At 33.2% G+C, this 15943-nt stretch overlaps 1 protein-coding gene across 6 annotated transcripts in view; it reads right to left on the minus strand.

Annotated features, from left to right (window-relative positions):
• Positions 1–15943, minus strand: part of LOC111087267 — a 60478-nt gene that overhangs the window by 15097 nt on the left and 29438 nt on the right. For all 6 annotated transcript variants that reach the window (XM_022393316.1, XM_022393318.1, XM_022393315.1 and 3 more), the window contains 2 exons: positions 9394–9537; positions 3937–4089 (listed from right to left, as the gene is read on the minus strand). In XM_022393316.1, the coding sequence (XP_022249024.1) occupies positions 3937–4089; positions 9394–9537 (297 nt within the window). The remainder of the gene's footprint in view (positions 1–3936; positions 4090–9393; positions 9538–15943) is intronic.

Raw genomic sequence — 15943 nt, forward strand, 5'->3', positions numbered from 1 at the left:
CCCAAAACTCAAGCTCTTTGAATAGTTGAATATTCTTCTTCAGGAGAATATAGAGATATAGAAAAATAACCTGCCTTGTCAAAGGGTGTTCTGAAGTAACTGAACCCACATGTGTGGACTTTGACGAAAAGGAGACAATTATTTAAAGCTCTGGATACAACTGTGGTAACCAACAGTTATAATGATGATTTTAAAGTAAGTATCACAGCCTTATATTGTAATAACGGAGTAGAAGATAATAATTTGTCTTGTCAAAGGATGTTCTAAAGTAATTAAACCCAACTTTGTGGATTTTGACGGAAAAAAAAGAGAAATATTTAAAGCTCTGGATAGAACTGTGATAACCAATAGTGTAACAAATTTTTGTATATACATTTTACTTGTTTTGAATATATATATTATTATAAAATGTGGAGTGTGTGATGTCCATTCATTTATCATCAACAAGTCACAGACACCTACTGTAAAGAATCTGGCCTCCAAAAAACCAGACACACAGACGTTTCATGAATTAGAATGTTCATAGCTTGAAGAAAAAGGAAAGAAATTAAATTCCCTAAGCATCCCAGACCTCTTAAACTTTACAAAGAAAAACAACATTTGATGTGTTCAATACTGAGGAAAGGAATGAAAATTCACGAGTGCAAAAGCATAGAGGGAGTTAGAGTGCAGGGATGCTGTGTTGCTTTCCCATTGGTGGAAGGCTTTTGCAAGGAATCTAGAGATAGTAGGTGGGAGTTGCCTGAAAGCTGTTGGTATGCAAGTCTCTAAGGCAGACACATGGAGATTCTAGTTTCCTGTGTGTAAAAGTGAGTATTGTCTCAGAATTATAAAATTACAGTTTGAATATTGAAAATCAGTAAAATAGTGCAAACAACAGAACTACATATATTTCTTCTACACTTTTCTTAATTTATCTTTTATGAATTTAAAATCTGAAATGTGTAAAATTAGCATTTCAGATCACTCCTTCATCTCACACATGTCAATGCCCATGGCCCATTTGTCCAATTTCCAAATTTGTCGCTGAATAATGAGAGACAAAACGTAATGATTTGAAACCACATTCATATATGGAGCATAAAAGTTTAACATTATCGCTTCCAACGTCAAAAGCTAGCAAAGCATTAATTGTTCAACAGTATATCCAATCTTTATGATACAAATCACATTAGATTGTAGATGATTTTTTTCATATTCCTCTTAATTTATCAATTATGCATTTCACAACAGAAATGCATAAAAAACAGCATTTTAGATATTTTTATCTCACAAGTCACTGTCCAACCTAGCCTTCAAGTTCTAGTACTGAAAACACCTGGCAGTAACAAAAATAGATCTGAAATGCTATTTTTACACACCTCTATATTGAAAATATTAGCAGGAATGAGAAAGAAAAAACATTTGCAATGTAACAATTTTACTACAAATGTTAATCCTATGTTCCTGAAATATGTCACTACTGGCTTTGATGAAGATTACAATAAAGTATGAATGATCTCATCTAAACTTTACACAGTGGCATTTTCAACACTTATTCATATGATAAACCTTATATTTGAATAACACTGTAACACTTACAGCATAAAACATGAAAAGAAAACTGAAACTTATTGAAGTGATACTGCTGATAAGCTACCAACTCTCATATCTTGACTACTATCATTGGACTTATTTAAAATAAGGTAATTTCAATGACTAACAACTCTCAACTAAGGCAAGTTACAGCAGCGAATTTGAACTTATGTGCTTTCATATTTGAATATATTTGGGATGTTAATCATCTTGTGTTGAAACCAGTGTAGCCTTAAACTATTTGTACCTTATATAAATATATACAATATGTGAAAAAAAAGAAAAAACAGCCTAAGCTTATTTGTAGAGGTTACCCACATGTACACTCAAAATATATTTTCATTTGATGATATATTTTACATAACATTTTGGGACAAAAAACTAGGTATTGAAAGACTCAGTTTACCTGTCCTTGTCACACATGGAAGACATAAAATCATTTTATTACAAGATAGTTACAGTAATTTAGCATGAAATACTAAGTAAATATTAAAATGTCTATCAAATGTACTGGAACACATGCACATTAAGTAAGTGTGCTATATCTGTCAATTCAAATTATTCTGATATTTTTTGTAAGGTTCATAATGGACATAATTTATCCAGTAGCATCTTCTTATCAACAGAATTAATGCATGCTACAATACAATCAAGCAAGCTCAGCAGTAAATTTGCTATTAAAGGTTATTAACGTTTTGGCAGAATATCAGTTACTTATTACTATATCAAAGTTTTAATCTAAAATCTGCAACTAACTTTAAGACAGCAAAAAATTAACACTCACAATTGACTTTACTTGACAATAACTGTAAACTAGTTACACTTACTCTTAAATAAACGTGACCTTAAAGATATACATGCAATAAAAAAGGTTATTGAAAAGTCAGAATGTGGGGGATTTGCAAACTACAAGCAGTTTATAATTATAACTCTGACTTTAGCATAACAAATAGATGCAAGTATATACGTACATATACACCCCATAAACATTCTAGTTCTTTTAATATTATCTGAATAATTTGTGTTAATAGATATGCAAATTAATCTTGTTTGATGATATGAATAACATACAACAATAGCATTTAGATTTAATGTTTGCTAAAACGTATGCATGTCAACAGTAAACCAAATGATTTAGTTTCATTTAATAATTCTAAATGAGTATATGTGGTTTGCTATAACAAGTTACGTCAGGCTATCTGCTGTGTCCACCAAAGGAAATCGAACCCCTGATTTTAGCATTGTAAATCTTACCACTGTCGCACTGGGGGACTAATTCTAAATGAAAGAAAACATTAATACATCATGTAAGTAGACTGTTTGTGACTTAAAATAAAGAATGGACAATCTAAACTTTCTTGTCTCCAAGTTTGAAAACCTTTGTACTATACTTGATAATGTTGCTTATCGTTGCATGGAGCATATATATGGCTTTTGTCACTAATCTTTATGTTCATGGATTTTGACCAGTTAAAAGATGCCACATTTTGTTTACCATGGCTGGGATATGACTTGTCGTATGAATCTTTTTTGTTAAACCAGGTTAATCCATATTCCTTTGTTCTCCAAAGTCATTAAATTAAAAGTATGTCCCCTCATCGTAAAAATTCTAAATACCTAATCTGAACACATCTTTATGATTTGATAGTACGAATATTTTGAATCAAAAGGGACTTTTACATACCCTTCCAAAACATGGTCAGTTTCTGGTAGCATCACACTAGCTACAAAATTACATGCCATTCCAAGGCAGCTTTATATCAGCTGTAGTTGTCACATGACTTGTTTACTTAAATATTCAAAATCATTCTAATATAATATAATCAACACTGTATTTCAAATTTCTAGCTTAAAATGTATGTTTGGCTATTAATTAAGCAGTCTGATCTTGTGATGTCTCCTTACACTTATTAACCACATATGTAACTTTCAAAGCAAAAGTGATCAAGTGTGCTAATATTACTGCCCTGCCAAAACTTCTCATCAATTCTCTTTATCTTAAATTTAAACTTTATTCTAAATATCTTATTCAAATGTTTCAACATTTTACAGAAACACTATTAGAATAAATTCCTTTAGTCAACATTTACACTAAAATCCCACACAGTTAATTAAACCTTCAATTATGGTTATATCACCAACATAGATCTATATACCACAAACCTCAGCATAATTTAATATCTGAAATACTCTGTAGAAATCACTGATCAAAGAGCTCTAGTTTTTAAGTTAGCTTTTAAAACAGGATTACTAGCTGTGACATTCAGCTGCTGAGATACTAGATATTAAAAATGGGTAACTATCGGTGAAAATGTGTAGTAAGTATTATTCATAATATGCTTTGTTGAAAGCAGTGTTTACCTCTTTTGTTGTCTTCTACGCATTCAGATTTTCCAAGTTCAGCACTGATCTCGAGTCTGGCATTGTCAGGACAAGAACACCTGTTGTTCTTGTTACAGAACTTTAAAGCACAATCATCATTTTCTGAGCATTTATCAGAAAACTCTAATTCCCCTGTAAACAAAGTATTTCAACATTTTCAATGTGATTCTTCCTTAATTGTGTGTTGTATTTATCAAAGTATAAAATAAATGGTATTCTATTTTTTATAACATTCCACAACTATCACTAAACAAAGGCCAAGATTATTTATAGCAAAAAACATTAGCTCTGATTATTCAAGGCTTTAATAAAATAATTAAAATTTTAAAGTACCTCTAAAGTATGAAATAAGAATTTCATAATTAATGCACATGATAATGAATAAATGCTGCAACCACAAAGACTTTTATCAGAAGTGGTTTTTATTGCTCACTATAGAACAGTTTTTTTCATCACAGTTTCAAAAAACAAGTACTTAGACTAATCCTAAAACAACATTTGTTGTGGTACATCAAGACTCGTGATAGTGGTTCATAATAGGGATCACACAGGAATTTGCTCAAAACTCTAATAGAACATAATTATAGTATTTTGGCACTTGTGTATAAAGTTAAAATCACAAATAATATTCAATGTTAAACTAGTACACAGTTAAAACATTTTATTGAGGCCTATCTATGCCCTTCAAAAAAGTTGACGACTCTACATGTTTTGACGTTGTAACATCATCCTCGGAAGTGATTGTCTTGTAATTCATTCCTGAGGATGACGTTGTAATGTCGAAACATGTAGAGTCGTCAACTTTTTGAAGGGCATAGATAGGCCTAAATAAAATGTTTTTAACTGTGTACCAGTTTAACGTTGAACATTATTTATGATTTTATCTAATAGAAAATTCAGGTAAAAACCACCTTAAAAAGCAGACTTATTGTTGAAACAACAATCAAAACCTTCCTTTCAATAGTTAAGATCACCCAAACAATGATAATATGCAAAATAAGCAATTTCACAATTGTAGACAAAATCAAAATTTTCACATTTGTTCAAATCATTATTGTTTCACAAGCCTACAGCAAAACTGGCTGAGTATTTTTCACCAAAAACTAGACAGAAATACAAAATGAAGCACTGCAAATTTCTGTGACCTATTTAATTAAAAGTTGATCATTTTGCACTGAAAGTTGATTTATGTGGTTATAAATACATAATAGATGAGATATTGGTCTGAGCTGCTGCTTTTATACTTGATGTGTGTTAAACATGTGTTTACACAAAACCTCAGGCACAAAACCACTTGGCTCAGTAAATAATTACTATAAAAGACACAAAGTTTTATTTAAAATGAAGCTTTAAATGTATATGTTTTGTTTGAAAATGCTGCCTTTCTACTGGTAAAGTTTTATACGTGCTTAGTGGGGGTTGAGTCTTAATCTAGGCATATATTTGCCCATAGCTGTGCTTTAAAAAAGCCAATATACAAGATAATTAAAAACTGAGAATTTAATACTAAAAATAAGGGACACAAAAAAGTAAACAAACAAGGCTGGAGATTTGCTGCTGACAGTTTGCTCAAGCTACAAATCCCTATTATTACTCTATCATAAAATTATTGCAAGTGATCTCTACTGTAATGTGGAATCACACAAGAAGTTTGCAAAAAACTGAGAGAGTAGTTTTAAACTTAATTTGACCTCCTTAATTTTGTCGTGCTGGGAAATTTTGTAAGTCCTTCACTTTCTACCTCCAAAAACTCCAGTGTTTTCCTGCATTGTGAAAGGTTACTTGTTACTCGAGTCATTTGTTGTTCATTGTTACTCGAGTTTGCTGTTTGTACGTGGATTTCTGCAACTATGTTTCACTAAAATTAATAAGTACTGTAGACATGGAGTCAAAATAGGGATTTGTAGCTTGCGAAAATACTGTAGACACTATTTCCAGCCTTGTTTGCTTACTCTTTTTAAGAGCCCCTAATTGTAGGCTTGAAAATATAATATTTGCATTTTGGTTCAACTTGTTTCGGTACTTTTTTTTTACGATTCCTATTCCCCTTTTTAAATTAAAAATTTTCACTATTCTTGTTTCTTTAAAGCTGCATGTATCTTTATTAAAAATATTACTGACATTTATTTGCACTACATTGTTTTAATAGTAAGCTACTGAAAAGATTAATCATTCGAAGCAACTACAGGAATTTTGAAACACTTGCATTTTGTGTCCTTTCTGCAATGACTGACAAATAAAACATTACATATTAGACAAATATATAAAATGATCATTCATATTAATTTACTCAGTGCATTCCCACTGTTACAACTTGTGCCCATGCTTTTAATTTTTATTTCAATAAAATGAATATTCTGTGGGAGGCAGAATAACTAGATACATGCAGCATAATCACATTGTAACAGACTAAAACAAAAGGTCGCTACAACCAGGACTGAACAAAATACAATTTATTAAAATCTAACAACAAAAGTCCACAAAAAAACTTTCAAACAACTAGATGAAAAGTTTTATCACTTACAAAAAACAGTTAGTAAACCTGTGCCTGGCCAGGACTTGAAACAAATGTTAATACAATATACATCTCAATGCTATTCATTTCAATATTCCCAAGAAAACAATATTCCAAAATTAAACCACTTCTCAATATCAATACTGAATAACAATTAACTAGCAATAATTCCTTCTAACTATATCTTGTGAACTAACTTCTTTTTAAGATCAAGGAAGGTTTTTTATTTAATGGTTAGACCAAGAGGTTACATCTCATGTGACTAGCTATTACCATAAATCTATATAATCTTTCACAACATTAATATCTGTACATTACTGCTAGGGGAAGCTTGTGTCCGTTTCATAATAAAAATATACTCAAAATCAATGTGCTCTAGATAAAGGTGAGTAAGTGCTTTAATATAACTTAAAAATTCATCTAAATGATAGAAGGAATAGCAAATGGATGGTAAACAAAATCATAAATAAAATAAAAATAGAATGTGCTATCTCAGTATGTATCTATTGTGATAGATTAATTAAAATTATAACATGATTATAATGTGACATAAATGCAAACATTTCAAATATTTCTCTTTATTCTCTCATGAATTCACTTAGCAGCTGACATGAACAGCTTGTTATCTGGCAAGACAACAAAAAATATACAATGAACAATCTATCAGAGTAACTATGAAGTTGAATATATGACCATTCAGTAAAGTATAAATATGATAACAAGCACATGACAGATAAAAATATTTCAAGAAGAAAATGTCTGGATTGAAATATTATAAAAGCTCAGTGATAGTAACTACAGAAAAGTTAACAGAATTGTTGAAAAAAATCATGAGTAATTTCTTAATACATACATAAACTTAAATGTATAATTGATACTAAAAAAGTAATAAATCTGCAGAATTCAGAGAGCTGAAATATAAATTGAGCTAATTCATTACAAACTTATTAGTTAAATTTAATATGAAATACGATCATAAGACAACAATTTAAAAGTTAAAAAACATTAAAATTATACTGTCCAAAATTGAATTAGTAATTTTTATTTTTAATATTTAAAACAAAAAGTAATATCCAAAGCATCTTAAACTTTAGAAAACTTAAGTAATTAATGTAACAGGAGCTGCACTTCTGAGATTTATAGAAAAGCTAACAACATAATGCAAGAATAAATTGTGGAAAAAAGAATAAAAAAAAGTACTTCAAAACAGTTTTTTAGTAAGTGTTAATTACTTTAAATAATCATCACAGTTTTGGCTTTCAAATGAAACTACAAGAACATTAAAACATAAAAAAAAAGTAGAGTTTAATATATATTTTTTTATTTTATAAATTCATAATTAAAGTACAAAGCTTGTCTGAAGTAAAGAGCAGAAGATGCATTTAGACATTCAGCTTTTTTTAACAAATCTTGTCAGATGTATAAGATCAAAATAATAAAGTAGGTCTGAAATGGTTTGAAGTTCAACATGTTTATAAACAATTTTCTTATTTTGCAATTAGTATATCAAAGTACCTAACTTATAATATATATACATATACCTATATATACCTTTGTGCCCACCTTAAGTTTAAATGAAATTGTAGCTTTAGCTTGGTATAAGGTAAACTGTTATTAACATATGCAATATTTTGAAATTATGAAAAATAACTATAACTTATTATACATGTATAATAATTACAATATGTGCTGCTAAGTATTAATAAATTTTGATTACACAGTTTATGAATCATATAATCAAAACAACAGTAATTTACAATCTATTGCATATTGTAAGTTCATGTAACAAAATTGAAAGACAGGGCAAATGAAACCTGGTTATGCCAATTTAGTAGATATTTGTTGTTACATTATAGATTTAATAGATATTTGTTGTTACTTTATAGATTTAATAGATATTTGTTGTTACTTTATTAACGTTTTTACGCTTATACTGTGAGGTAAAAATGGCTGCTGCTATGATTTTGTCTAGTTTATGAGCTCGTTGCTGTCCTAATTTAGGATTTTCTTTTTAATGAATTCTTGAAAATGTTAAAAAAGAGAGAGAGAGGGGGCCTGGCGAGGATGTTTGCCCCGGGGCCCATGCTGGCTCTCAATGTTCCTGGTTTCTTGAAATGAATGAAAGTAAAATCAAAATAATCATTGCAATATCAATAGTCCAAGCACGTTGTTTCAAAATATGTCTAGTCTTCTCATCACTACATCACTGTACAATGATAAGCAAAGGCCTTTTGGTGTTCCTAACCTAACTTCACTACAGTTTGTACCAGGAAATGGAGGCAATATTTATTTACTTTCACAGCAAGGAATGCATGCTAACAATCACATGATATCAACAACCATTTGATAGTATTGCTTGAACTCACTGCCTTTGGTCCCGTCCAAGTCTAAACCCCCTCACTGATTAGTTGAATTGAGAGAAAGAAGAAAAACAAAATGGCACAAAATTAGTAACATGTTCTACAACCACTGTGCTTCATTCCTGAAAAAACATGAAGTGTTGAATCTGACATTAAACTCCTGGAAACAAAGTTTGATTTTGGACTCAGATAATGTGAAAATAGTTCCAGACTTCCAAGAGTCCAGAACTATTCGAGATTCAAGTTCTATTTAGCACATCCCCATGCACAAATAAAATGGGAGAAAATAATTGGCACCACAATGAAATGTTTAATCACCATGAAAGGCCTACTTTACCCCACTTGTTCCAGTCTACCCATCTGTATGATGGGTACCTAACTCTTAGGTGGGAGTTAACCTGCATTGGACTGACATTCTGTCAAGGTGGAATGAGTCACCATTCTCATTCACTTGTGGCAGCCACAGTTCAAAAGCATTGGTTTTATGTGCCTTGGGTACAGAAAAGAGTTTAACTAACTTTTCATATATCTAAAGAACACAAAAAATTCTAAAATTCTTACCTTTCTTAACACATCTTTTTAGCACATCAGACCACATGAAACTCTTGCAACACACACATATATGTTTCTCCACAGAACAGGCAGAATTTTGGTTGACAAAGATGCACTGCTCATTACTGTCACATTTTTCCCCAAGACGTTTGGCTAGATATTGATAAAAAAAGTATTTTAGGTATTATGAAATGATTTGTGTTTTAACTGTAACTGAAACATAGCTTGGCAACTAATCTTTTCTTCATATCTCAGATCCTACAATAATTCAAAGTTTATAAGAAAATTCTTTGACATGTGATCACTTTATATTAACTTTTTAATTTCACAAATGAAAGTCATGTAAACTTCTTAAAAAATTATTTTGTGTCATTGGGCTCTTGTTTATAAATGGATTGATGTCTTGATCATTAAATTATATAAACCTTGTATACACATATCACTTCTGAATTGTATTCAAAATATGCACCAATCTTAGTGATCTACAGATGCATACCTACCTATTATGTAACATGCATAATGGCCAGCATAAAGCATTTATAAAGGTAAATATAAACAGCAATACTTGATCATTTTAAACTAGAAACTGAGCATTCATTTCAGACTTAAAAAGTATTCAATTATCTTATTAGAGTGAGATTCCTTATAGAACTTAACAAATATTGCAAGTAAGCTCCAAACTGGTCTCCACCTATACTCAGTTCAGTACAGTAGAGAACTGTATATAATGTAAAACAAATGTGTAATACCCATTTCTGTATCAAAGTAAAAATGTTATTTTTATTAACAAGAAGAGCATTTATCATATTTAAAGAGTGAAAAAATAAATATCATTATATAAAATTATTTCATCTGTTAATATTAGATAGAAAACTTTCAATATTTCTTTTGTTCAAAGTTATGTCACATTTTTTTAAAACTCAACTGTGGACAGTCGACTTTCTTTCGTCTGCAAAGTGTCGTATCAGAATTTCTGATGGTTTTGTAAGATAGGCAATTTAATGCAAGTCTATATAACTCATTTCGATATAGATGATCATATAAAGCGAAACAAAAATTATAAAAAATAAATTCTGTGTTAAAAGATAAAGCAAATAATCACACATCTATACTATAAATACCAAAATAATGTATTTTTTCAAATAAAGAGGAAAAGGTTTCAGTAATTTTCTACTATTCATCAAGTTGAAAAGATTGATACGCTTCAGGATTTTGAATTTCTATTGATATGGTTTTCAATACATAATTTATTGGTTGATATACCAGCGTAAGGTCAATGCAAATAACTTAAATATGGAAAGCACTACTACCTATATGTTATAATACACTGAACTATCCTCATGTAGTACAAAATATAAAACATGGTAATTGTAACAGTAATTCGAAAACTAAATAATCAAGATTACTGCTGCTCACAGGGAAGATGTGACAGCTAAAAATGTACTTGTTTTGTTTATGTAGAATTATCTAGTCACTTTTGTTGAAACTAGAGAGAGAATTGATTTACCATCAGTTAAGTACATGGAAATAAATTTGTTGTTTTTGATATTTTTATATCATCTGAGGATGCACTGTTAAGATATGTCAGCCACTGCAGGGTTTCTATAAAGAGAAATTTGAAATATTCTGACAACAACTGAAACTTTCCCTTACAAAAATGTTATACAAATCTTTAGAGATCAGCCTAAAAAACTATAGTTATACTCTTACAGAATTTGGAAATGACAGCATTATTGGGTTCAACCATCAATCTGAAACAATGTCATAAAAAGTATATAGGATAAATTTGATAGAATATTAATGGGTTCAAAATTTCACTCCTGTGTGATGTAAAAATAAACCGAAAAGAAAAAAAATAAAATCCTATAGAATGGCATAAGCTGAATAAGACAAGTTGTAGAGCATTTTGGGTTCAAAACTTCAGGCTTATGCCTGTGGCAGTCTTTAGAAATTTAAGGATGCCTAGATTCAGTATGTAAACCATGCTATCAGATTAGTGTTTCAATTCGAACTAGAATATTTTATGCGAGTAATAACAAGCTTTTTCTGTATAAAACTATGAAAATACACATATACAAATACAAATTCTATACGACTGTGTGTTATATAGGACTTGTGCTTAAATTTTCAAAAGGGCTCCCGTAGGACCATTTGCAGTATTTTGTATAAACTTATGATAAGATTGTACTATAAATGAATCTTATATCACAGTGTGTCTTAATTCATTACAGAGCATCTTATACATCACCTACAAGATCTTTCATAAGACTCTTATAGGATTGAATTGTTAACAAAGTATAAAAATATGTGAAATAGTATATGTTTCTGTGCCCTGAAAAAACAGTGTGTATACATTTTTTGTATATGATGAATATGATGAGATCAATATTATCTATATATATATATAATAGTCAAACATCTGTCTGTCATGCTCTGTATCTCTCCTGAACAGTTAATCATAAAATATATATATATATATCTCAATACTGTTATCGATCTTGGTTGTCAACTTGTTGTCATAATGGATAATGTCTGTGGTAATAGCACCCAAATGCATTGGGGATATCTCATCTATCAGACAAAATCCAAATGCCAATGTCAATCTATAACATGTGAAGCAGACCCCTAAAAAATGAAACCAAAATAACTTCTCCACTCAGAGTTGGACCAACGTATGGAGAAGGGCTCCAGAGGAAGGATGATATCCAGCTGAACAGGAAACTGCCAGATGGTGTAAGTAGCATGACACTAAGGTGTGTGGAGTGATTCACATGCTGGACTGGGTAATCTCCTCCAGAGAATGAAGGAAATGAGCAGCAAAGGGCATTGGGTGGTGACAGATCAGATGGGATGATACACAGAACAATTGGCATGATTCAAGAGAAAGAGAGGAATATGCAATACAGATAACTTGATGAACCCAACTGGTAAGGATGATAAGAGAATATCATGAGAAATGGACAGATTCCAATGGATAAACAAACGAGAATGAGAGCCACATAAGGGTGCTGTGCACGACACGTAACACAGTAAAGCACAGATTTGACACAAGATACAATCCGGATCACAGTGGGAATAAATATGGGATATGGAAGGAAAGGAAATAAGTGGAGAGGAAAACACATGACAAAACAGGAAAACGAAGGATAGAGATGACAGAGCCACCCTATAGCTTACAGTGGATGCAAAGGGCAGACAATCATGTAAAAATAGATACCTGAGGAAGGAAAGGATAGGAAGAATCCATGCCGGATTGACTAATGATGGAATATTCTCCATTTATGTTGACACACAGGCATAGATGAGGAAAGGACAGAGTGAGACAACAAAAATGCTACATATGTGGATAGTCTGGAACCCATTGCAAGATACCAGACAAAAGCTACACATGAAGCCAGAGTGTGGGAATGGAGATATGAAGCACCACTGAGTGAGGTTGCCAGACGAGGGACCAGGAAAGAAGGAGAGGTAATGGAGGTTGTTCCTGGAGACAGGACAGGGAGAGAAAGGAGACACAAGAATGACCTGACATGGAATGTATTGGATCAGATAACTTACTAGGGGTAGAAAACTGATGCTAGGGTATGCATAAAGAAAAGGTCCTTTTGATCCTGGCTGAATGCATCCATGGTCAAAGCCAAAGGATGTGGATCTAGGGGCCTAAAGAGAGGAAGCTAGGCATTCAAGAGAGAGGCAAATTCACCCAGTTGGAGAGTATCCAGCTGAGAACATAGCCATCAGAATACCTGGGGGTGGAGAGACCATTTTGTGGTAGAAACTTGACAGGACAGACAATCAGTGACAAGATTGAAAGCACCCGATATGTGACAAGCCAGCAAACAAATTTAATGGCTGTGAGCCCAGAATAGGAAATCTAGAGTGCAGGAACATAAGGACCAGGATTGAGTACCCTTTTGACTGATGATGTAAGAGACAACTGTCAAGTGGATGGAATGAGTCATAACTGTCTTGGCCTGCAGAGATGACAGAAAATAAATCACTGCCCAACAAACAGCAAGGAGTACCAAAAGGTTGATCTGAATGTCTAACTCCTCCTGAGACCAATGGCCAAAGATCTCCTGTGTAAAGTAGCAAGCACCCCATCCAGACAATGAGGCACCAGACAGGTAGAAGAAATAGATACCCCCAATGTTGTGTTGCCCCTGTCTAACCTCCAGAGGAAGTTGAACTGAAGGAAATCAGGAAGAAATATCTGTAAGTCCAGAGAATCCCTGATGAGGTGCCAATGGACTTGTAATACCCATTTCAAGGAATGCATGTGTGCATGGTCCAGAAGGATAAGTACTTCCAGTGATGCCCAAATCCCCCAAAAACGACAGAGCCTCTCACACAGGGAGAGAAGGCACTGAAAGTGCCTTCTGAACTAAAAAACTTCACATATCGCAGATGAAGAGGAGAAGGATGTGCTCAATTGAGATATGAGTTGATAAACACCCCCAAATGAACAAGCTATTGAGTGGGGTGAATAACAGACTTCTTCACCTTAATATACCGACCTACCAATTTGGGTGTAGGAGGAAGACTGTGAAGGATGGAACCAGCCATTCATAAAATGATAGAATTGGTAAACATGATCCTCATGAACAAAACATAGAAAACAACATGAAACCTGAGCAACAGGGATGTGAAGATAAGTGTTGGACATATCAAACTCGTCATCCAAAGCCCTGGAAGAAAGACCCATCTAAGAGGCAGTTAGGATTCTATGGTGAACCAAAGCATGTTGAGGACGTGATTCAGATGGGAGAGACTAAGCCTTCTTAGGGATGACAAAAAGTTAGGAAAAGTACCCTGTCTGATAGCACCCTTGATTAGAAGAATTTGAACCGTTTCTGTGGTGAGATGCTGCTGGGAAATGGGTTCTTAAGAAGGAAAGGAACTGGGACATAGGAAAAGACAGGAGGTGTGAGGAAAAGGAGGGAGTGTCCACCTGACAAAACTCAAATGACCCAAGGGTCACTTGTAAAAGTCTCCCACACTTCTAAGAAATGAGCAAGCCTGGCTCCCACAAGGTAGTAACACTGGCATTGTGCATGGAATAGGTGAACAATGGTACAACATGTAGACATGGTCCAGGAAAGAGGACATGGTAAATGAGAGAAAAGAGGAGGATGGGAAAAAGTAACTGGAGAAGAAGGAAGTTGAGACAATGGGAAGTAAGGGAAGATAGGGAAGTTTGCAAAGTAGCAGATTCAACACAAGACTCCACGGTGTCTGAGAGCCCACCAAAGATTGTAGATCTCAGAAAAGGGGCTGAATGAAGATCTTGCAAGGAAGTCAGGGAGAGGAGGAGATGCACATATCAAAAAAGCATCCTGACCCAAGAGATCCCAGCATCACAGGAGCCATATATAGAGTGAAAGGGCAGACAAAGACAATGTGGACAAGTTGGTGAGTGAGTGGGTATGGACTTCAGCCGAAAAATCCTCTGAAGAACAACTGAAAGCCTCAGACAACAGTTATTATAGAAGGGAGCAAGGTATCGGAGTCCAAACCCCAAGGAGAAGAAGTGAATTTAGTTGTTGCCTATCGAGCAACAATTTGCTGAACAATGATATGCAAGTGCATGAGCCACTGTAGTATATAGGGGGCATGGCATACTAACCCTCACATGTAATTGTGCTGCAAAATGTTCAGCATGGACCCCAATATCAAGCAAAAGGGGAAATCAAACTCTCAGGACTAGATGCTGTAGTAAATAAGCAAGGGAAGGGATCATTTGACACAAGTAAGAAAGATAAAACACAACATACCTGTGATATTAAATCTAAAAATGGTGACTGAGGTCTAGGTGCTTCAACAGGCTGAGAATGTGTCTGCACAGCAATGAAATTGGGGAAGGGGGAGCTGTCAAAGTCTGCATCATCCTGATTGAAATACACAGGTAATGGCAGAATTGCTTGTAGATCGGAAGATTCCTTCCTGCATGAAATAAGCTATTTTCTGACGAATTACGGCCAACACTTCCTTTGCCAATAATACTGCACCTGCAGCCTTTGTCACGGGCTGTTGAACTCTGGTACCATTGTTAGCCATTGTAGTCATAATAGTAAATAGAATTCACAATCAAATAAAGAAATCCAACTCAATAGTGGATTATAAACAATACTTTGAAATGCAAAAATTGGTAACTGAATATTTTCAAAATACACTAAAGAAAAAAAATCAAGCACAAGGTCTTAACACTGGTGTGCAAAATCGAGAAGTGAAAACTAGGTTCAACTGCATAGAGTGAGTCAGCAGTGATAGGAGGGTGTGTCACACTCCTATTAGTGGAGGGTGGTCACATGCTAATTTGCATGCTTAAATGCAGCTGAACTATGTGATATACACATGGAATTTGTGAATTCAAGGCTAGTGGCAAGCAAAAATGTGCACACTAGAAGACAGTCAAATCTAAGTACCGTATTTTTTGGTGTATAAGACACACTTTTTTACCCCAAAATTTGATGTCAAAATCTGCTTGCGTCCTATACACCGAGGGTATGAATAATATATATGATATACACAAGCCATGTGTAAATATATTTAAATAGCC

Source organism: Limulus polyphemus, unplaced genomic scaffold, assembly GCF_000517525.1.
Source record: "Limulus polyphemus unplaced genomic scaffold, Limulus_polyphemus-2.1.2 Scaffold1939, whole genome shotgun sequence".
NCBI lineage: Eukaryota > Metazoa > Arthropoda > Merostomata > Xiphosura > Limulidae > Limulus > Limulus polyphemus.